Here is a 20,060-nt window from a genome sequence, read left to right as displayed (position 1 = left end):
GAAAATCGACTATTCACTCATATCATTTCCTGCCAGGTTTCGTTGCCAGGGTGGTGCCGAGCGTTGTCCATCGGCTGACGAACGTCTAGCAGCTGGCTGCCTTCTCTTCCAACCGGTTTCTTTGGCCAGTCTCGGGCAATGTCGATGCTACTGCGAGGCATCCATAGCTCGAGGAAGACGTAAAGCAGAAAATCGATCACCACGCAGAGGCAGAACAGCTTCCCTGCCCAGATCCCACAGCCATAGTATCGCTTCAGCCGGTCAATCAGCGCAAAACTATGTTCTCGTCTGCGCGAGCCCGTCCAGCTCTCCTTGGGGAAATTGCCGTAGAACTCTTCCTCGCTAATGGCACCGCAGATCCCATCGTAGACACGTTCGGTGCGTCGCGCGACGTCAGTCCATGAGTACATCATTCGGACCTGGTCGTGGAACTTCTCAGTTCGCACCTTGTTCGACCGTAACGCAGCAATTGCTTTTCCTGTTGCCTGCACTAGGTCGTCTTCTTCCGGTTTTGCAAATGTTGTCATATGTTGCGGGAGAACTTCCGGGATGCCACCAACACGGGTACAGACAATGTACAGCCCGCAGCTGGCGGCCTCGACGATCACGGTGCCAAAGGCTTCTGTCAGACTGGGATGAAGATATATGTGGCCTTTGATCATCACATCACGCACATCTTCGTGCTTGATCGGGCCCAATAGCTCTACCTTGTCCTGAAGCACTTTCCTCTCCAGCATTTGTTCCAAGTCGATGGCCTTTGGGCCAGATCCACCAATAATAAATCGCACGTTTTTATTAAGCGCAAGTATCCGGGGTATTGCTGCTATTAGTAGATCCGTCCCTTTGTTGTAGAAGAGCCGTGATATCACCACTATCGTTATTGTATCGTCCGGCCCTAGGAGACGGGGTCCGGGCATTCTATGAGTTAATGGGCGATTGTTTAACGAGCCGCTGACAGATTCGGTGTATGACGGTGGGCGAAAGTTCTCCGCTACTAGAGCGTTCGGGATCACAGAGACCATCATAGGGTCAAGAGATGCTCTCAGAACAGTGTTCTCCTTACTGTAACGGGTATTAGCGAGATGGGTGTGGGAAGGTCGCAAGACAATCAATCGTACCATGTATGGCTGACGCATATAACGTGATCCACATCGCTAAGTGTGAACTTGAGTAGTTTGTTTGTGAGGATGGAGCTGGCATCCGCAAATCCAAAGAGGGAGTGATCGGTGAAGACAGTGCGCAACCCCATTGTCCGCGCATGAAGGATGGCTTCGTGACAGAAACAGCTCAAGCTACCGTGTCCGTGCACTACCTCGATCTGTTCTCGGATCATAATATTCCTGAATATCGGGAAGAAGGAGAAGACAGTAGGCATGGCTGATTCGCGGTAGATAACGAAGAAAGGGACATGGTAGACTTTGAGGCCGTTGGTCAAGTAACGTACTCCGGTCCGGCCCTTGTATGCATGGGTAACGATGATCACTTTGTGTCCGCGGTCAATGAGCTTCTATATCTACTGGATTAGCCTCTGACAGCAATTGCTTCTAAGGTTGAGCCAGCTCTTAACTCACCGAAGAGACTTGATAAATGTGACTTTCCACTCCACCTACAACTCTTCATTAATGGAAGAAGCCAAAACAGGAGGTATTCAAAAGTCAATGCCCATACCCGGCTGGGGGAAGAAAAAGTCACTTATCATGCTACATGTCGTATCCAAGTAATTAATTAGTGACAGCTGCAAGCTAGAAGTGTACAGACAGTCCTTTACTTACGCGATATTGTAAGGCATGGTGGGCGTATGGAAAGCTCACGGAGAGCGCGCGCCATGGACAAGGCTCTATCCTTGCGTGAAGATGGTCACATCAAGCTCGACAGCGCCTCCTCCTGCTCTTCCTCGCGCGCTTCAATCGAAAAGCTCAAAATATCGCGGATGTTTTCTCGTCTTTTTGGGCTTTGGACTCGATAAGGTTTATAATCACGTGGTTAAGTTTATGTAATGTTAAATTGAGGCTTAAAAAAAGGATATAAAAAAGAAAAAGAAAAAAAACCAAAACTTCAACATTGAGAAAAGAAGAACGAGTTAAGAGGCGGAAATAAGCCTGAAAACAAGGATGAGAAAAGAAGCAGCAGTTTGCAGATAGCCCTTAGACTAACGGGCGGTGACCTGAGTACTAGTGATGGCAGACACAGCGCACAGGACGGACCATTCATCTCCCGCTACTCGCAAACGGAAGCGCCATGAAGATAGCTCGGATAGGCCGCCTAGTGTCGAGAAGGGCGGCAGGAAGAAGAAGAGTTCTACTGCCGGTACGCCCCAGAAAGATGTCGGAGAAATGCGTGCCAGCTCGAAGACAGATTCAGAAGCGCGGGCGGTGGGCAATGGGTTCAGCCAGCGTTCGAACCCTGAGAAGGGCGCAGAGGAGCCGACGGCCTTTGCAGTGGAGGACAAGCCTGATGGGAGAAAGAAGAAGGAGAGCGGTGGAAGCATGGCAAACGGATCTGATAAGCAGGCTCGAAAACATGAAGCTCGAGGGATGCCATCAAAAGAGAATGACACCAGACGGAAAGTGATATCAGCGGCCAACGGGGATGATGCAACCACGAAAAGGCACAAGAAGATTATGTCCAAGTACGAGAAGGCGAAGAAAAGCGCTGCGGATCTGGTTTTGCCTGGTCCGAAAGAAAATAAACCGCCGGTAGAGGATGACGAGAAAGAAGCCCATGGACTGGTGCCTTTGCCACAACCTGCCCCTGCGCCCAGCGAATCCGCAACACCATCTTATTCTACTCTCCCTGCATGGCTGGCAGCACCCTCCAAGACTTCGTCTGGACTTCGGTCAAGTTTTTCAAGTTTGGGGGTTGGAACGGGTCTGGTTGATGTTCTCAAGAACAAGGGATACACCGAAGCTTTGCCCGTTCAGTCGGCGGTGATACCCCTTCTCGCAAAAGGACCTGCAAGATACACCGGAGATGTCTGTGTTTCGGCGGCTACTGGGTCCGGAAAGACGCTGGCATACGTTCTCCCGATTTTTGCTGGGCTCAAACGCCTGCCTGTTGCAAAGCTACGGGCTTTGATTATTGTTCCTACAAGAGAGCTCGTCAAACAAGTTCGCGATGCATGTGAGCTCTGTTCAAGTGGCTCTGGGCTTCGAATTGGCACCGCCGTTGGCTCGACTGCGCTTAAGGACGAGCAGGCTCAGATCATGGAACAGATAAGCGTGTACAGGCCAGAGAGTACTAGGAGCCAGAATGGCACAATAATGACGGCGGATGAATGGGCTTCTTTCAGTCTGGTAGACTACATCGCCGAAGCTGAGGAGTATAGCAAGACATTACCGGGCCATTGTATAGAATCATCTCCGTGTGTTGATGTACTGATATGCACCCCCGGCAGACTTGTCGACCATATCCGATCGACTAAAGGCTTTACACTTGACTCTCTTGAATGGCTGGTCATAGACGAAGCTGACAGGTTACTCAATGAGAGCTTTCAAGAGTGGGTGGAGACTGTTCTACCTGCCTTAGAGACTAAGGAGAAACCTGCTGCTACTGGCTCGCTAGAACAGCTGATAAAGGCGTTGAGTTACCCAGCAGAGTCTCGGAAACTCCAAAAAGTTATACTTAGCGCTACCATGACTCGAGATATAACGAAGCTCAATTCTCTGAGACTACATAATCCTAAACTTGTGGTTGTTGATGGTGCAGAAAGGGACGAAGCTGAAGCTGGAGAGGCAGAGCCAGACAGTAACATTGCCTTGCCGTCACTCCTAAACGAAAGCTCGATACCTGTAGGCGATGGATCTGAAAAGCCTCTCTACTTGTTGAAACTCCTGCAGTTATATATCGGCATGGTCATTGAGGAGAAAACCAGGACAAAAAGCAGGCGGATATCCGTATCCTCCGACACGAGCGTGTCCTCGAGTGACTCCAGTGATTCGTCAGACGACTCTATATCCTCCTCGTCTGCCTCGTCATCCACATCTACATCAGAAGACGACTCTGATTCTAGCTCAGATTCAAGTACGTCTGTGAGCAGCGATTCATCGACCTCAAGTGAGCAAAACAATACATCTGGTTCCGTTTTGATATTCACAAAATCATCAGAGGCAGCATCACGGCTCTCACGTCTACTTACTCTAATGTACCCGTATCTTGATGGCAAAGTTGGAACTCTTATCAAATCCAACAAATCCAGCACCTCGCGGAGGGCCATCTCAGGTTATCGAAAGGGGAAGATACAAATAATAATTGCAACAGATCGTGCCTCGCGTGGCTTGGATTTGCCTCTGCTGGATAATGTCATTAACTATGACGTTCCTAACAGCTTGACTACCTATGTTCATAGAGTTGGCCGTACTGCCAGAGCTGGCCGCCCTGGCTCTGCTTGGACTCTAGTAACCCATAGCGAGGGCAGATGGTTTACAAATGATATAGTCAGAGGACGTGTAGCCAGAGCTGCCGGAAAGACGGTAAAGCGGGTGCCCGTCAAGCTAGATGATGGAGATGTATCTGACTTGCAGGAGCGATACGCTAGGGCTTTGAAGCAGTTGGAGGCTGAGGTCGCGGGCTTGCGGACAGGGGTGGGCAAAGATAGTCCGGTTAAAGCAGCCCGTTAATTGAACTGTTGTTGTCCTCGAACATATAGATATCGTCTTAGGATAATGAGTAATATTGACAGTAGCCGTAGAAAGGTGTTCTCATCCCATGAGCTGGAGCTGGTCATCCGGTGGCCATCTAACTTGGGCAAAGGTCAGGCATCGTTTAATGCTCTGGAGAAACTTGCGAGTAATCTCATCACTCATGATATGGGCCTGTCCCTTGCCTCCTTCATGTAGCTTTTCCCGGGCAGAACGCTCATGAATGCCAACCATGGTGACACCAATAGGCCAGGCTCTGGACAATGTAGTTAGCACTTGACTCTCCCATCCATGGATAGGTGCATATGAGCTCTGCTTACGCTTTTCCAATACTTAATGTAAGGTATCCGTCATTGGCATCAACGTATCGACGGTTCTGGGCGTTTCTGACAATCTCAACAACGGGTTCCAGGATGCCGTCCTCGATATCTCCATTCTCGAACTTCTTGAACAGTGGCCGCATGTTCTCCCGCGACTGTACCATAGCGTTATAAGCCTGCTTCCCCTGAAAGGTTTGCTTGACAGAATCATCTCGCTGGGCCAGGGCGATCTCCCACTCCTTGAGGACGAGTGTGAAGTATGAGGCCAGCTGTCTGAACAGGTACCGTTTCCCTTCTTCGTCGGCAGGCAGCTTATCAGGCACCTTCATATCGGCCTCTGGTACCAGCTCTAGGGTCGTAGGAATTGGTCCATCCGTAAGCTTCTTCCTGTTCTGCTCCGGGTTGACGAGATTTCTGTATCTCCTCAGCCTCCCCTTGTGGCTCTCTCCAAAGAGTCGTGCTGGTTCCCCAAGCTCCCGCAGCTTCCCAACCAGCTCGTCATCATCCAGATCCTCGCCGGCCTGGATAGTTGTCCCATCCTTCTCGCTGTTGGATTCATCTTCAGCCAGTCCTAGGCGCTTGCGGCGCTCTTTTTCTCGCGCCTCTTCCTCCGCCTCTCGTCGTGCCCTTGACTCTTCGGCGAGCCGTCTGCGTTTCTCCTCTCGTCGGCGGTTCTGTTCCGCTTCTTCTTCATCTCGCCTCCGCTTGAGTTCGGCTCGTTCTTCTCGTTCTCGCTGCAGTTTCTCCTGTTCGGCGTTGTAGGCCGCCACGCGAGCTGCCTCGATGTCAGACCGTTTGGTGTATTTCTTCTCCGCGGCGTCTGACTTGGCCTTGGATATCTCCTTGGACATAAGAGAGGCAAAGTCCATCGTGTAGTCTACGTAGCCCTCCCAGCTGTCGTGGTCAATCGTCTGTCTGCTATGAATCTCAAGTTGGTCGCCGTTGGTTGTTCGTTCGCTCGGTCGTTTGTCGCCAGCTTTTGCTTTTTCTTTCCTTTCTCGGTCGTGAGGACTTCTATCTCAACCTAATTAACTAATTAACTGCCAGCTCACTAGTTATTATTCAATCCAGACACACATTTACCTACGTCGTCATACAATCTACGCGCGTTAGCCCTTTTCACTGGCTTATACGTGCTTGGACATTGCTATTATACAGAAATCTCACGGTTGAACAGGTCTCGCGATCTGTTACCGCGAGCTTTGCCCGTGGTAAATAACCCCAACAGCAGCTTTGACACGCCGTTCAACACATATCTAAATCCCTTTAATCTCTCGATACTGATATAAGGGCCTTGGAGGGTGTATACCTTGACTTTCCCACCGGACATTCCTTGAGAGGCGTGTACCTGTCATGGCTTCGGGAGAGGAGGCTCTCAAGATTGATCGCGAAAAGACAACGCCCTTCCACCTAAAGCTCTTCTACCGCCAGAACTCCTTTCACTCACTGTCGGAATTCCCTATCCTATCTGCACCGTCTACAGGTGAGAATGGGACAGTCACAAACCCTCCGCTTCCTCCACATCTTCAGATATACACCTGGCAGTCGTGTTCTCTTCGCGAGCTGGCGCATCTGCTCACATCAACACTACCCGCCTTGCTCCCCGACCCTGCGGTAGGCACGCGATTGAGCTTCCGGCTAGTTTACCCTGACACAAGGAGCCAGCCTAGCGGTCGACCGGGTGACATGGGGGATGGGCGCGGGAAATACATCAGCAAAGATATAGGGAGTGTCATCATAAGACCGAAAAAGGTTGAAGATGAAGGTGAAGGAATAGCACTTGAAGGTGATGAGGCGGACAAGGTGCTGCATGATGTGCGGTTCGTGATAGGGGACTACATTGACTGTGCTATACTACCGCCCCTCGCTGACGGGTCTGTGGCTCCCCCGTTACCCTCTCGCGGACCGTCCACCTCTTCAGTGGGAGGAGGCATGCGCGCATTTGGAGGGGGCCCGTTTTCGCGGGACTCTACATTATCGCGGTCGAGATATGGGCCAGGGAGGAGTGGAATAATGTATGGATCTAATCAAGCCAGCGTCCCCAGTGGAGAGTGGAGGAGAGGAGAAAGGATACCAGATGGCAGTGGACGCGCATACGGTAGGGGATCAAGAGATGGGGGACGGCCTTATTAAACGGTTGGACGTGCTTCTCTACCTCTGGTGGTTGCAAGAGATAACAATGCAGCATTCATGATTCTACCAAGGCTCATGGAGGCATACGACAACAACATGCATCGTCCTCACTATATCAATGGACAAGTATAATGAAAATGACATATATGCCTGTATGCTTCGATAGGAGGCCCAATGCAGTAGTAAAAGCACGTTATCTGGCACTAGTTTGATTGATGCTCAACAGTGTTGTTATAATACAGACAGAGACAAACAGTACGCAGCTTCAGCCAGCACACTCAAGACCGCTTGTTATTCAGTCCAACATATACACTGGATGCCTCTGATCGAAAGTCCGTAGTGTTGCGTCACCATGCACGCTCACTTGCAAGTCATCCCACTTCAAAATTCGGCAATAGTGTCCCCTCTCCTCTTCCCTCGGAAGTTGTATTTACCCTAGACGGGTTAAGTTAAGTTAGAATCGCGTTGTAATTGGGTATGGATATGGTAGGATGTTGCACCCACATCTGTTTTGTAGGAGATGTAGCCGATGATGCCGGGGATGACGGCCATGTAGCAGAACGACAGCCATGCGGTACGGGGGGTCCACCTGAAATACTTGTAGCGGTTCTTGTGCGTGTCTGTGCAGAGGTTAGTATGTATGCTGCGGGATATTCAGCTGTTAATAGCATCGACTGCCACGGATCAGTCGAAGGAATAGGCCGAAGGGTGCTGACCGTAGTATTTCTGCAGCGCAGGGTCAAGGTGAAGATCTATCAATTGGGTCAGTAAAACGGTGCCACGAAGCATCTAACATTTCTGCCTCCCTCTCCAGCATGAACTTACTCGACGGTCCCGCCATGCTTGCTGTTGTCTTTGCTGTCGCTTCTCTCTCGTTCGTCCTCGCCTCCGCCTTCGCCTTTTTTTCCTTTGACGTTGAAGGTCGGCTTGTTTTCTTGGCGCTATTTGCCGCGTCAAGCGCGCTGGCGGCTAAATCTAAAGAACAAAAAGTGACAAAAAGTAAACGACAACGACGACGACGACGACGATGTTGAAAATAAGAACGAGGATTATACGGAAAGGAGTGGAAGAGGATGTCGCTTTACTTTGAGGCTGCGGCTGTTCTCAGTGGGCCGTCGCACGCCGGCTCGCTCAAGTCGAGAGTCTACACAGGAAAGTGGAAGTCTCCTCCAGCCCAGATTTACGCTCTGATAGTCGAGGTCGCAAAGTACAACGAGTGCATCAAGGAGGTCATAGACAACGCCGGCATCCTGGCGCATGAATCAAAGGTCAGTCAGGCTTACTCCTTTGCATTCACAGTATCAATTGGGTTTGCTGCTAACGAGAACAAGGTGATGTGAGCAGTTAACTCCCATTCTGTCGCTTCTACTCGTCCATGACTTTCTACTGTCCAAGAGGGGCATTGCAGCTCCCTCGAATCATCCCCTTCGCCTGGCTGTAGAGCGCCACAAGTCTCGCCTTAATGCTGAGCTTACAAAGTTGCGAGTTCGCCGAGGATGCGCCTCAAAGGAGGAATTGAAGCATAAGCTGGTGCAGGACCAGCAGGTGATGAAGGCATTCTCGCCTAGATGGATACGAATAAATAACGTGTTGACGACATTGGATCATGAGATGAAAAGTACTTTCGCTGGCTATGAGTCTGCGAGTTCCTTATCCGAGCTTGCAGAAGCCACAGCAGATGAGAAGAAGTACTGCTTGGACGAACACATACCAGACCTTATGGCCATCAGTCGTGACATCGACATCACTTCTTCATCTGCATATAAAGAAGGAAGACTTATATTACAGGACAAAGCTTCTTGTTTCCCCGCCTACTTGCTACTAGGGGACCATCCAGGGCAGTGGAAGGGAGACCTTATTGATGGCTGTGCCGCTCCGGGAAACAAGACAACGCATCTCGCTTCGTTGCTCTCTTCTACTCCAGAGAAGCAAAAGAATAGGGTATTTTCTCTAGATGCATCCCACTCGCGATCCAAGATCCTGCAGACAATGGTGAAAAAGGCCGGCGCGAGTAACATAGTGACAGTTTTACCTGGGCAGGACTTTTTAGCCCTTGACCCGGCTGACACGCGATTCCAGCATGTCACTGCTCTGCTGCTTGATCCCAGCTGTTCAGGTAGTGGGATTACGAAGCGTGAAGACGTCCCGCAACTCGACCTGCCCAAGTCAAAGTCTGAACTTACGCTTGCTACTACGACCAGCAGCAAGGGGTCGAAGAATCGGAAAAGAAAACGAGAGAACCCAGCGGATTCATCATCCCCAGGTAGCTCACCTACAACAGAAGCAAAAGAAGATGAGAGTGAACGGCTAGCTAAGCTTGCTAATCTGCAAAGCCAAATCGTGGAGCATGCATTTGGCTTCCCAGCGGCTACCCGCGTTACTTACAGCACCTGCTCCATACACCACGAGGAGAACGAGGATGTTGTCGCTCGTGTGCTAGCCTCATCTATTGCAAAAAATCGTGGCTGGAGACTTGAGTTACGGTCAGAGCAGGCAAGGGGCCTTCGGAACTGGCATCACCGCGGAGTATTATCCGGCGGTAGCTCAGAAAGCCCACCCCAGCTGTCTCCCGAACAGTTAGAGGCTTGCATTCGATGTTGGCCTGCCGGGGATGAAGGCACTGGGGGTTTTTTTGTAGCGATCTTTGTGCGGGAAGAAATTGAGGGCAAAGTAGGAGGTGATGAAGACAACGACGAAGAATATGATGATGTCTGGGAGGGCTTCAGTTCTAGTTAAGGTCGTAGCATTCAAATACCAGATATGATGCTTAAATTTAGTGTCTTGACTCATGTTGATTTCAAAACAAGCTTTGATGCCAGCGGATAACTCGTTAATTCGTTACTTGCTTATATTTTCGTGCCAAAACTGGCTCGTAATAACTGCTAAATGAATGTACCACGAGACAACCAGTCCATCCACTTTATCATATTCTACTTCTACGCCTACTGATAGAGAATGGACTCATTTACTTTCTCTATGCAGCCGCCAGCACAGGGAATAACCGGGCTCAACTCCAATAAACAGCCACAATATCCCATCTTTAATGACGGCCTACAAGTACGCATGACTGTGTTCGTCGATGAGCAGAACTGTGACCCGGATAATGAGGTCGACGCGGACGACGATCGAAGCTGGCATTGGGTTGTATATGCTGGTGACGCTGATGGCGGCTGCAAGGCTGTAGGCGTGGTTCGCCTTGTCCCGCCACCGCATGGAGGGCATCAGCACCAACATGAGAGCGGAAAGCCGTTTGTCAAGATTGGTCGACTGGCCGTTCTGCCTGTTTATCGAGGGAAAGGGCTTGCTCGAAGATTAGTCGAGATGGCACTGGAATGGGCGGCTGAGCATAAGTTGGACGTGGGGGGTGGATGGGACGGCTTGGTTTTGATACATGCCCAGACGGATGTGGAGGCAATGTATGCTCGGCTGGGCTTCGAGACTGACAAGAGCCTGGGGCAGTGGGATGAAGAAGGCATCCTGCATGTTGGGATGTGGAAGATGCTGGAGTTATGAATCTACGCGGCTTACGTTGGGGGAAATTGATGTTGAATATAGATTCGTCGATTTGGACATAGACAGAACGGCCGTGTGCTCAGTAACGAAATAGACAAACAGAAGAAAGGGAAAAATAAGAAGAAGAAGAAGAAGAAGACGAAGAAGAAAGAAGAAGAAAGAAGAAATAGACAAGGAGAAAATGAAATCTATATGCATGGAGGACCGGGAAACCTCGTTCAGACAGCCGTAATCAAAAGACGAACAGAATGAGCTAAACAGACACACAGTCATATCCTGGATGGAAGCATGTGAACCATGAGAGCAAGACGAAAGTAAAGAACAGAGAGCAACGAGCCGGGAGAGCCCAAGTCAAGTCAGCAGGATTGCAGGCTCGAGACAACGTCAAAGGGGGTATCAATTGTAACAGAAAAAAAGAGGGAGTAAAATCGGCGAGTCGGCTAGAAGGTGCTCCAGCTCCAGTCCCTGGGTACACTGGTGGCAATCATACCGTCCTGATTCTCATCTGAATCTGCGTCTGGGTCGGCAATGCTTAGCCGGTCAGCCTCTATGGCCCATCCCCGGCTGCGCTCGGGGGCATTGAGGTTGGCGATCAAGTTGTGCTGAATCTGGTTGAGCTGGTCGGTGCGAGCCTGCTCCCAGCGGCGGTAGGCAGCCCAGCAAAGGTCGCAGCTGCGTGAGGGGATGCCATCCGGGTGAAATCTGGCATTTTGGTCGAGTGGGATGGTGTAGGGGGTGTGGGAGGAGCAAAAGACGTGGCCGCAGTGCCGGCAGTGATGGCGGCGTACAAAGATGCCAAAGAAGGATTTGCACACGGGAGAGTCGCAGGACGGAGAAGCCGAGTCAGCCTACTACCTGTTAGCTGTCGTGCGTACTCTTGTACCCGGTATATCAAGGTACGTATGTTGAGATAAGGGGGGGGATCTACCTTCCAGTGCTCCCTAGTAGGCGAGCCAGTGACCTCCCCAAGATTCTGGTCCCGCAGCCACTCGTCCTGGGCGAGCCTGCTGACGCCGCTGCGAGTGCTGTCGACTGTCGACCGGCGAGATAGGTTTTCTGTAGGCGTGATGCTGCCGTCTTGCCCGTCCTGGCCGTCGACAGAGCCGTGGACGCTGCGCGGCGGCGTGAGAGGCGAGGGCTTTGGAGGCCTCTCGGTTCGACGCAGCGCCGCGGGGACGTAGAGAGGCGTCTTGAGCGGCCGCAGCTGGCGCGACTGGCCCTGGAGAGGCTGATGAGGGAGCTGAGGCTGCGCGCTCATCGGCCCTGGCGAGGAGGGCGAGTTGTTCGTGGGCGTTGCGGAGGCCGAGTTGGCTGGGGATGGCTGGCCATCGGGGGCATGCCGCGAGGCGGAAGCGTTGGCGGCGGACACTTGCATCGACGGTTGTTGCCTTGATATCTGCTTGCTGTCTGGATGTTGTGTGATGTCTTCCTTTTCCTTGTCTTCTTCTGCTGGCCGCTTCTGCTTGTCTGGTTGTTGTTTGGCCTCGCCGTCGCTTGTGCTGGTTTGGTTGTTCGATTGTTTCTTTCGACTTGTGGGCGAAAAAGAAAGAAAAAGGGCGTATTTTTCCCCGGACTTTTGGTACAAGACGGTATGTTACGACACATTACAGGTTAAAAGTGAAGATCCCATAAGGGGTAAATGTCGTAATTACAATACAGTGTATGAATCATACGATCCCGGGGACGGCAAAAAGCAATATTAGATTACATCATAGTATATTTTCGTTTGTTTGTAGATTTTTAATCTCGACAGGAAGGAAAAGACGGTCAAGAGACGAAGGACCGACGAGCATTGCGGGCTCGCTGGCTGGAGTGAGCCTCAAGCTTGACGGCGACGAAGACAATCTCCATCTGGCTCGTGCCGGTGCTGGCATTGGTGCTGGGATGGACTCGCAATCGCCACTGGCCACGATCGACCACCCACTGGCGGCTCCTCTCGCTGCCGTCGACCCTGCGGCGCTTGCGGGGCAGCTGCTGGTTGGGCTGGACAGCGGCGGCAGACGGTGTCTGGAGGCGGGGGTAGAGGCCAGATGGAGTTAATGGGGGTGCATTGCCTTCCATGGGCGAGTAACCAGCGGGAGCTTCTGCCGGTTGGAATGTGCTGTTGTTGGAGCCGTTGGAGGTGGTATCGTAGTTGTTGTTGGGGCTAAAGGGCTCGCCATCGAGGGTGATGTCTGTACTTGAGTCAATGTGGATCTTGATCCTATCTCCGGTCAAAGCAGTGTTGCTACCGTTGGCAGGGCTGTTATTGCTGCTGCTGCTATTTCCGGGCGTCACCGTAAGGCTCAGGGGAGTGTTGGTGGGTAAATTCATCTTGTTAGAAATGACCTGGCACAGGCTGGTGACACGAGCTTTGGCCAGGCCGTGCAATTCGGCTCGCATGGTGGTCAAGTCGACAAGGGTGTTGCCGCCGCCAATTTCAATGATCAATTCACGATGATCATCATCCACGAACGGCCGGGCATAATGTATCCACCCTCCTGTAATAGTGCTGTTGGCATTGGGGTTGCTGCTGCCCTCTCCGTCAGGAACAAAGGTGATGCCAGACGGCCGGACGTCTTCGAGGCGTACGGTGATCTCGAACCGGCGTCTCTCCAGGTTATAGCTGATGTCATGGGGTATCAACTTCTGCTCGAGGCCACGCAAATGGTAGTAACGGCAATCTCGCAGCAGACATGCCCGATGCTCTTCGTCGCGGATGTGTACCGGGTAGCCACGCAACAAATGCAGCAGTTCGGCGAAGACGTCTCCAGATCGGCTGCTGACGATGGGAGGAGTGATGGAAGGCGGGCGCAGGAGGCCTTCGCGCTCGAGGCCTGGGAAGACGGCGGTGGGAGAGGCAAAGAACACGGCAAAGCCGAGGGAGAAGAAGTTGGGCGAGTCCCCCGGGCTAGAGAAGATATCTCGGGGAATCTGGAAGTGACGGTCTCCAATCTGGATGAAAATTTCGCACTCGAACAGCTGAGCTATCAAGCGGGGCACTGTTGCATGGCCTGTTAGCACCGTAACTAATTTCTTTCTTCCTTTTTTTACCTTCAGGCCAAAAAAAAAAGGGGTAGACTTACAGCTGTAGAACTGGGCGTCAGCAAAGAGCTTGACGAAGTGAGCCCCATCCTTTGGGCGCACATAGTATCCTACAAGCACAATCCCATCAACAGCTGTGTCTTGACGATTGCTAGGCAGGGAAAACAACCTTGGAGATGACGGAGGATCTCATGAAAGGTCTCTGGGTCGCGATCGATGTAGAGCGTCCTCACGTTGCCGTCCGGGTTGCTCTCCAGCTGCTCCTCGAAGAAGCGCGAGAAGTATGACGGTGCTCTATCATGTCAGCAGAGAAAACACCGGAAGAATAGAAGCGAGGAGGACAGGGGAAGATACCATCCGAGGCGATGGAAGCGCCGGAGAGACGAAAGAGATGCGAGCCGATCTGGATGGGAAACACCTTTTCGTGCGGCAGGATGGCAGCGTCTCCCTTGGGCGGCTCAGACAGCGGCACGCCGGTCGACATGAGGGCGGTCTAGCTCATCATCTGCAGGTCTTGTGGCCGTGGTTGTCGAAGTGGGAGCAGAAGCTGTGGCGTTGATTTGTCGAAGGCGAAGTTGAATTGAAGTCAGAATTGAAGTTGAAGTTGGCGATGTTGCGGCTCAAGTTGAGGCTGAAAATAAAGTAGTTAAAATAACAACACATCAACCTCAGCGAAATGCACGACACGACACGAAGGCTTTGTTATTATTATTACTATTGTCGATTCAAGGACTATTACTTTTGCCTATCTAAATGCTTATTACGGGGTATTATTTATACAAAGTGCACATGCTACTAACGAGGAACATAGTCACAGCTGCCCTCGAGCTCGACGATCAGGTCGTTGGCCCTGCGGTAGGCCTCGCGCTGCCGGAGCCGGTCGAGGTAGGCGACCAGCGCGGGATGCGAGTCTGCAGTGATGGCCTTACTGGCGGTGGCGATCTCGAGCAGGTAGCTCATCATGATATCGGCGCCAGCGAGGTCAGGACCGCAGAGATAGGGCCCTCCCTGTGGCGCCGACTTGACCTGGTCTTCGAGAAAGCCGAGATGCAGCTTCATGTTGTGACGCAGATACGCGTCGTCGACCTTTCCGGCGATACCCCTGGTGAGGGGCTTGATGAAGAAAGGGACCGGGGCGTTGCGGATGCCTACGATAAGGTGAGCAAACGGACAAGTCGCGGGGTGATTGCAAGAGGAGGGAACTCACGGTCGATGATGAGCTGGACGAGGAACACGGGCATCAGGCTGCCCTCGGAGTAGTGGATGAAGTATCTGTTGCGCAGCCAGGCATCGGTCTCGCCGGCGACAGAGCCCTCGCAGCCCTCGCGGTACCGCCTGGGAATCAGGGACGGGCCAAAGTGCTCGGTCAGGTACTCGACTATCAGCCCAGACTCAGCCAGCACCAGCTTCTCCCGGCCAGGCACTTCGACAGAGATGACAGGCGACCTGCCGAGCGGATGGATCTTCTGCAGGGCCGGGTCAGCCAGCAGGCCCTTGTCACGCTTGAACCGCTGCAGTTCGTAGGGGAGCTTGAGCTCCTCGAGCAGCCACAGGATGCGCTGTGCCCGGGATTGCTCGAGCCTGGCAGGATGGATGTTAGCAAGGGTCATCGTTCGGAGGGATGATGGCCGGCTTCTTTACATACCAGTAGAGGGTTATCTTGACGTCCTTTCTATCTTCGGCCATGATGCTAGCAGTCTAGTTGACCCGATAGCTAGTGATGATGCGAGTAGAAAAGGGTGGCCAGCCGGTGCCGACGGCGACGACAAGGGCTCTCTATAAGTAGTTGGAGATATCAGCAGCAGATAAAGTGTTACGGGTTTACAGTCTACTAATACTGGTTGTTTTAGCTATAACCATGGCCTCTGGGGTGCCACTCTGTATCTCCGTCGGGGCGTCTATCGCTCCGCCGTGGAGATCTCGTATTGTCCAGCTAACTAGTTATCTCCGGCGAGCTTCTCACTCTATCGATAGGTAGCTACTTATGGCTAAGGGGGAGACTTGTTCTAGTAGCTCAGATATATCAGTAGGACAACTCTGTTAGAGCAATCAAAGGGCTCTGGTGCGGGCTACAACCCACTCCAGCCTTTGAGGCCATGTCTATTCCTGACAGTGCCTAGATAACAGGCGTGGGGTCCCCATCAAGGTAACTAATGATTCCAAAGATACATTCGACTAATTGGTTAGTTTGTCTGAGTTGACAGATCGTGGAAGGACGGAAAAGGGGAAAGGAAGAAGCTGTCTCGGTGGAGTTTATATAGGCAGTGAATGGACCCGTGGACGCCAACTGGACGGCCGACAGTAATTCCTGGGCTGTGTGAAGGCATATAAGGGTGAGTCTAGAGAAGAATCCCAGAGAATCCGAGGAGTGGCTAAATAACTAATCCCTGTCGATATCCGCAGCTATTATAACCAACTAGTTAACGAGTTAGCCAGCCCGCAGCAAGTAACGAATTGCCTGCCACTCGACATCCAATTGTCAAGGGAAGAAATTCATTGTTGGCTGAATGACAACTAACGACTGGCAAGATGGACGGCCGCTTGCTCGAGGCTGTCAGACACAAGGCCAGGCTGGAGGAGATCCGCCGCCTGGTCGAGGACGAGGCTAACCCATGCGATCTCACAGCGACGGACAACTACGGCAAGACGGCCCTCCAGTGCGCCCTCGAGCTGCAACACGGCGATACCTGCGCATACCTTGCCGAAAAGATGGTTGAAAAGGGCCGTCGTCTGCCCGTCGCGCTGCCGGCAGCCGTGGTTGACTGGGCCGGTAGGGAGCCGTGGTTCCCGATGCTGCAACAGGCACTGGCTGACGGCGCCAGCGGGAACGGCGGGAGCTGGAGCAGGACGACCAGCTTGACGAGGGAGGGCTATACGGCGCTGCTGGCATGGTTGGCGGCCGCGCTGGGGCTGCCGGAGACCATCATGGCGCGCATCTTGGACGAGGCTGAGTTCTGGGTGGCCTCCTCTGCGCGGCGGGAGCGAGAGCTTTATTTCACCGAGAACGACAGGATCAGGCCGTACGTTGAGGTCGAGTATCCAGCGCTGCAGGGTTACCTGCGCAGGATAGATATCCTTACTGTGTCTCACGATCAAGGTCAGCGCTCATTTTGACTTTCTCCTCGTTACTCTGGCCTGATACAGCTGACAGATGATATCCAGGCTGGTGCTCGCAGGGCGTGCGCGACTCCTACGATGGATCGTATACCTGGTTCGAGATCAGAGTCCTTCGAGACGACCCAGAACAAGTCTACGAAAGCCACGAAGGCGAGGGGCTCATGCTGCAGCCAAACGTATGTGCCCAGCGACGGACACGGACTCACTACAACCAGATCCGGCCACGAGATGCAAGGCTGGCTGCTTGGATGGCCGCCGTCGGGCCTGGGCACCGTATTGCCGTTTTCCCGCGGGCACTCTACCAAGGCTGGATAAACTACGTCGAATGCATAGAGTTGAAGCTGTGGTATGCCCAGTGGCATGTCTAGTTATGCATGCGTCTTATGGCAGGGAATATGGAAGTCTCTGTGACTTAATATCATTTGGTTGTAGTTCTCTCCATTGTTTGAATACACTCTAGGCCCACTGCGTCCTTGACTGATGGTATTATAGAGGTAAGAATGGGGGGAGTTAACTAACATTTAGAGAAGAGATATTGCTCAATAGTGATACACCAAGGGACAGCTTTAACTCTCCCCGCGAATGAATCAATACATTAGGCTAATAATGAAACCCAGTATTATTATGTTGTCACAACCATGAGAAGTCACAAAAATCGCAGCTAATGGGGAGAAAGATGTCTGCTGATTGTATTTGAGGTAGTTATTGTAGCTCTCGAGGTATCTGGAGTAAATACTCCCTGTAGCGTGGTTGTTGCAGTTGCAGCTACTATTAACTAGTTATACTTGCTACCTTTGTTGGGAGCTTCATTTGAAACAGCCTACGGGACAAGAGGTCTAGTTGACTAGCCAACAGTTGGTTATGGAGAGCAGCTTGAGTGAGGAAAAGCAACATGCCGGCTATCTGGTGCAGAGAGTCTGTCACGCTATAACCCCTTCTTGTCCAACGCCTCCACTCACGGCGGGGACACATGCAGAACTGGAATTAAGACCATGGTCATATCACTGATTTTCATAGTTACGAGCTGTGGTTGGTCCACATTGACGACTTGCTTAACCAGTTCATTGCTAGATGTAGCCGTAAAAATGAGGGGATACTCTATCATTGTTTAAGTATTAGTTAACTGAATAAATAGCTAGTACGGAGTACTCCGTATAGCTTGCCGAGCGGTGGGCGGTTGGATGACAGTTGGCGCCATCATTGACCCAGTCATCAATTATAGTTCAGTGTTCACTACGACGGGAAGACCCACTTCCCGCCGCCCGCCGCCCGCGCAGAGCCTCCAGAGCTACATAGCGTGAGCCACTTCTCGGGTTAACTATGGTCGCATTATCACTGTTGAAGGCAAAAGAATGATTCTCAGGGTCAATAGCGGCTGATACTTCTCTAATGACTACTCAAGTGCGCACACAGCTAGTTGGATGGACTATGATAACCAGCGATGTGCATGAAGTCACCTAGCAGTACAACCTAGGCTGGATGTAAATTAAGAAAACCCATTGATAAGCTCTAGCAACACGCAAGGGCACAGCGGTAATACTCCGAGTCAATCCCAGTTCTCCTAGAGATGTCATTCTGCGGTATTGGATGCAAGAATTTATGATTATTTACTCCCTCATAAAATGGGTAGTAGCATCATTTTTCAACAAGCTCTGTATCAATAAAGTTGATTAGTAACTATAGAAGATTCTGGGCTGTCCACACTTCCTTGCATATCTCTTCAAATGTCGCTTTTGTGACAGTGATGTCATTCTCGTTGGAATTTTGCGGCCCGCGGCCGGCTATCTTCGCCAATGGGATAACCATATCGCCAGTAATTTCGGTAACGTCATTCTGATACTTGACGTGAATAGTCTCAGTTGATATCGCTGGTTGGTAGGAACATGTTCCTCTCTCTGGCGTGGAAGATGATTTTTCCCATTTTTTAAAGGTTATTTCTGGCGAATGTCGTTCGATTTTGATCGTGATAACGACTTCTGTTTCTGATTTTGGTGATTCTAGCCATCCTCGGGCGTCAATATTTAACTTGGATTCAGACTCATATACTCCAGCCTCAATGGCTAAAATTGGCCAATCGCGGTCCTGTAAGGTAAAGCTACCATCGGGCTCCTTGGTAAAAGTGTCGCTAGTTGCTCGGCTTGCTCCGGAACGGGTAGTGATGTAATTGAGCTTCATATCTCTAATCCTTTCTCTAAGATATCCTTCTAACCCTCGGGCCGCGACTTCGTGTTCTTTTGCAACCATGGTCTCGAGAAGAAGGACTCTGTCCTGAAGATTGGTAGATACCTTTGGTCCTTTATCCAGATAGACGTTATCAAAGTCTTGAAGGAACGTATGTGGTATATTTATAACTATGATAAATGGGCTTTTGGAAGAATCCAAGCAGCATAGTTGAGCCCTTTTGTCCACTAGGCACCTAATGTCCTCCATATTGGTATATTCAATCTGTAGTGTTCCCTCAGGAAGTCCGACCAACAGCGGAGAATCAATAGTCTCTGGTGCTTTTCTGCTTAAATCGGCCATTGTGGAGGGTTGCTTATGTGGTATGCTGGCATAGGGGTTTAGTATGCGCTGTCCAGTCCATAACAACACATCAAGAGAGAGCGATATCATTCATCTATATCTAAATACCTCTGACTGACGTTAGCCAAGATAATTAACTAGTTAGGTAACTTAGAGACAGCTGGCTGTGGCGCAAGTTTGGTTAACTAGTTTGCTCACCAGCTAAGTTAACTAGTTATAATTGTATTTGATGCAAAGGGTCGAGAGCGGGAAAGCTACCAACTCGCTGCTGGGGATAGCAGGCCTTAGCTAGTTGAGCCAGTCCTTCGAAATTGTATCCTTCACGGACTTGAAGATCAAAGCTCTCTTCTGCTGTTTCCAGTCTTCGAAATCTCTTGCTAACTCCGTCAAAGCTCATGTTTGTAAAAATGGTCTCGCCAGCGAAGAAAAGAAGACTGCGCGACTGACTCTTCGTGATGAGTCGAAGCCGAATCCCCTGAACTTGTATTCTCCGCTGGGGATATGCATCCACGGTGCTGGGGAGGGAAGGCCATCTCGCGTGCAGCTTAGGGCTGTCCGCCAATGAATGACCTGATCTTTTGCCTTTGCAGAGCCAACCAACCCAGCACCTGCAGGAGACGGTCATCTAGGAGATGTTCCTGCTCTGCTAACTACTTCATCAACGGCCCGGTTGTCATGGTAACTAACTAGTTTGCCCCAGTCATAACTAGCGGTTTATCACAGGAATGGATGGTGGGAGAAGACCCTCCCATTTCTAAGGCTGAGAATTTGGTATTGATATACTCAAAGCGAG

The 20,060-nt window shown here is 51.3% G+C and overlaps 10 protein-coding genes across 10 annotated transcripts; 4 read left to right on the top strand and 6 right to left on the bottom strand.

The window, feature by feature from the left end:
* Positions 1–17: 17 nt before the first annotated feature.
* On the bottom strand, positions 18–1,375 carry ARB_02236 (uncharacterized protein; the record flags this gene model as incomplete). The annotated part of the gene is made up of 2 exons (XM_003011636.1): positions 18–1,062; positions 1,119–1,375. The coding sequence occupies 2 exons, from the start codon at positions 1,373–1,375 to the stop codon at positions 18–20; spliced, it is 1,302 nt and encodes a 433-aa protein (XP_003011682.1).
* Positions 1,376–2,177: 802 nt separating this feature from the next.
* Positions 2,178–4,616, top strand: ARB_02235 (DEAD/DEAH box helicase, putative; the record flags this gene model as incomplete). The annotated part of the gene is made up of 1 exon (XM_003011635.1): positions 2,178–4,616. One exon carries the CDS (start codon positions 2,178–2,180, stop codon positions 4,614–4,616), a length of 2,439 nt encoding a protein of 812 aa, XP_003011681.1.
* An 81-nt stretch (positions 4,617–4,697) lies between these two features.
* On the bottom strand, positions 4,698–5,826 carry ARB_02234 (uncharacterized protein; the record flags this gene model as incomplete). The annotated part of the gene is made up of 2 exons (XM_003011634.1): positions 4,698–4,893; positions 4,958–5,826. The coding sequence occupies 2 exons, from the start codon at positions 5,824–5,826 to the stop codon at positions 4,698–4,700; spliced, it is 1,065 nt and encodes a 354-aa protein (XP_003011680.1).
* A 2,079-nt stretch (positions 5,827–7,905) lies between these two features.
* Positions 7,906–9,826, top strand: ARB_02233 (NOL1/NOP2/sun domain protein, putative; the record flags this gene model as incomplete). Its single annotated transcript, XM_003011633.1, has 3 exons — positions 7,906–8,011; positions 8,132–8,421; positions 8,570–9,826. 3 exons carry the CDS (start codon positions 7,906–7,908, stop codon positions 9,824–9,826), a joined length of 1,653 nt encoding a protein of 550 aa, XP_003011679.1.
* Positions 9,827–10,045: 219 nt separating this feature from the next.
* Positions 10,046–10,855, top strand: ARB_02232 (acetyltransferase, GNAT family, putative; the record flags this gene model as incomplete). The annotated part of the gene is made up of 2 exons (XM_003011632.1): positions 10,046–10,506; positions 10,666–10,855. 2 exons carry the CDS (start codon positions 10,046–10,048, stop codon positions 10,853–10,855), a joined length of 651 nt encoding a protein of 216 aa, XP_003011678.1.
* A 188-nt stretch (positions 10,856–11,043) lies between these two features.
* ARB_02231 (uncharacterized protein) lies at positions 11,044–12,316 on the bottom strand (the record flags this gene model as incomplete). Its single annotated transcript, XM_003011631.1, has 3 exons — positions 11,044–11,305; positions 11,479–12,132; positions 12,312–12,316. 3 exons carry the CDS (start codon positions 12,314–12,316, stop codon positions 11,044–11,046), a joined length of 921 nt encoding a protein of 306 aa, XP_003011677.1.
* A 54-nt stretch (positions 12,317–12,370) lies between these two features.
* ARB_02230 (uncharacterized protein) lies at positions 12,371–14,111 on the bottom strand (the record flags this gene model as incomplete). Its single annotated transcript, XM_003011630.1, has 2 exons — positions 12,371–13,778; positions 13,861–14,111. The coding sequence occupies 2 exons, from the start codon at positions 14,109–14,111 to the stop codon at positions 12,371–12,373; spliced, it is 1,659 nt and encodes a 552-aa protein (XP_003011676.1).
* Positions 14,112–14,422: 311 nt separating this feature from the next.
* ARB_02229 (glutathione S-transferase) lies at positions 14,423–15,237 on the bottom strand (the record flags this gene model as incomplete). Its single annotated transcript, XM_003011629.1, has 2 exons — positions 14,423–14,775; positions 14,835–15,237. 2 exons carry the CDS (start codon positions 15,235–15,237, stop codon positions 14,423–14,425), a joined length of 756 nt encoding a protein of 251 aa, XP_003011675.1.
* A 919-nt stretch (positions 15,238–16,156) lies between these two features.
* On the top strand, positions 16,157–17,112 carry ARB_02228 (uncharacterized protein; the record flags this gene model as incomplete). The annotated part of the gene is made up of 2 exons (XM_003011628.1): positions 16,157–16,724; positions 16,790–17,112. 2 exons carry the CDS (start codon positions 16,157–16,159, stop codon positions 17,110–17,112), a joined length of 891 nt encoding a protein of 296 aa, XP_003011674.1.
* Positions 17,113–18,421: 1,309 nt separating this feature from the next.
* Positions 18,422–19,267, bottom strand: ARB_02227 (uncharacterized protein; the record flags this gene model as incomplete). The annotated part of the gene is made up of 1 exon (XM_003011627.1): positions 18,422–19,267. One exon carries the CDS (start codon positions 19,265–19,267, stop codon positions 18,422–18,424), a length of 846 nt encoding a protein of 281 aa, XP_003011673.1.
* Between the last annotated feature and the right edge of the window lie 793 nt (positions 19,268–20,060).

This window comes from Trichophyton benhamiae (assembly GCF_000151125.1).
Source record: "Trichophyton benhamiae CBS 112371 chromosome Unknown Abenha-G-c-31b08.f1, whole genome shotgun sequence".
NCBI lineage: Eukaryota > Fungi > Ascomycota > Eurotiomycetes > Onygenales > Arthrodermataceae > Trichophyton > Trichophyton benhamiae.
Note: the sequence above shows the minus strand (reverse complement) of the source record. Positions and strands in the feature narration are given on the sequence as shown.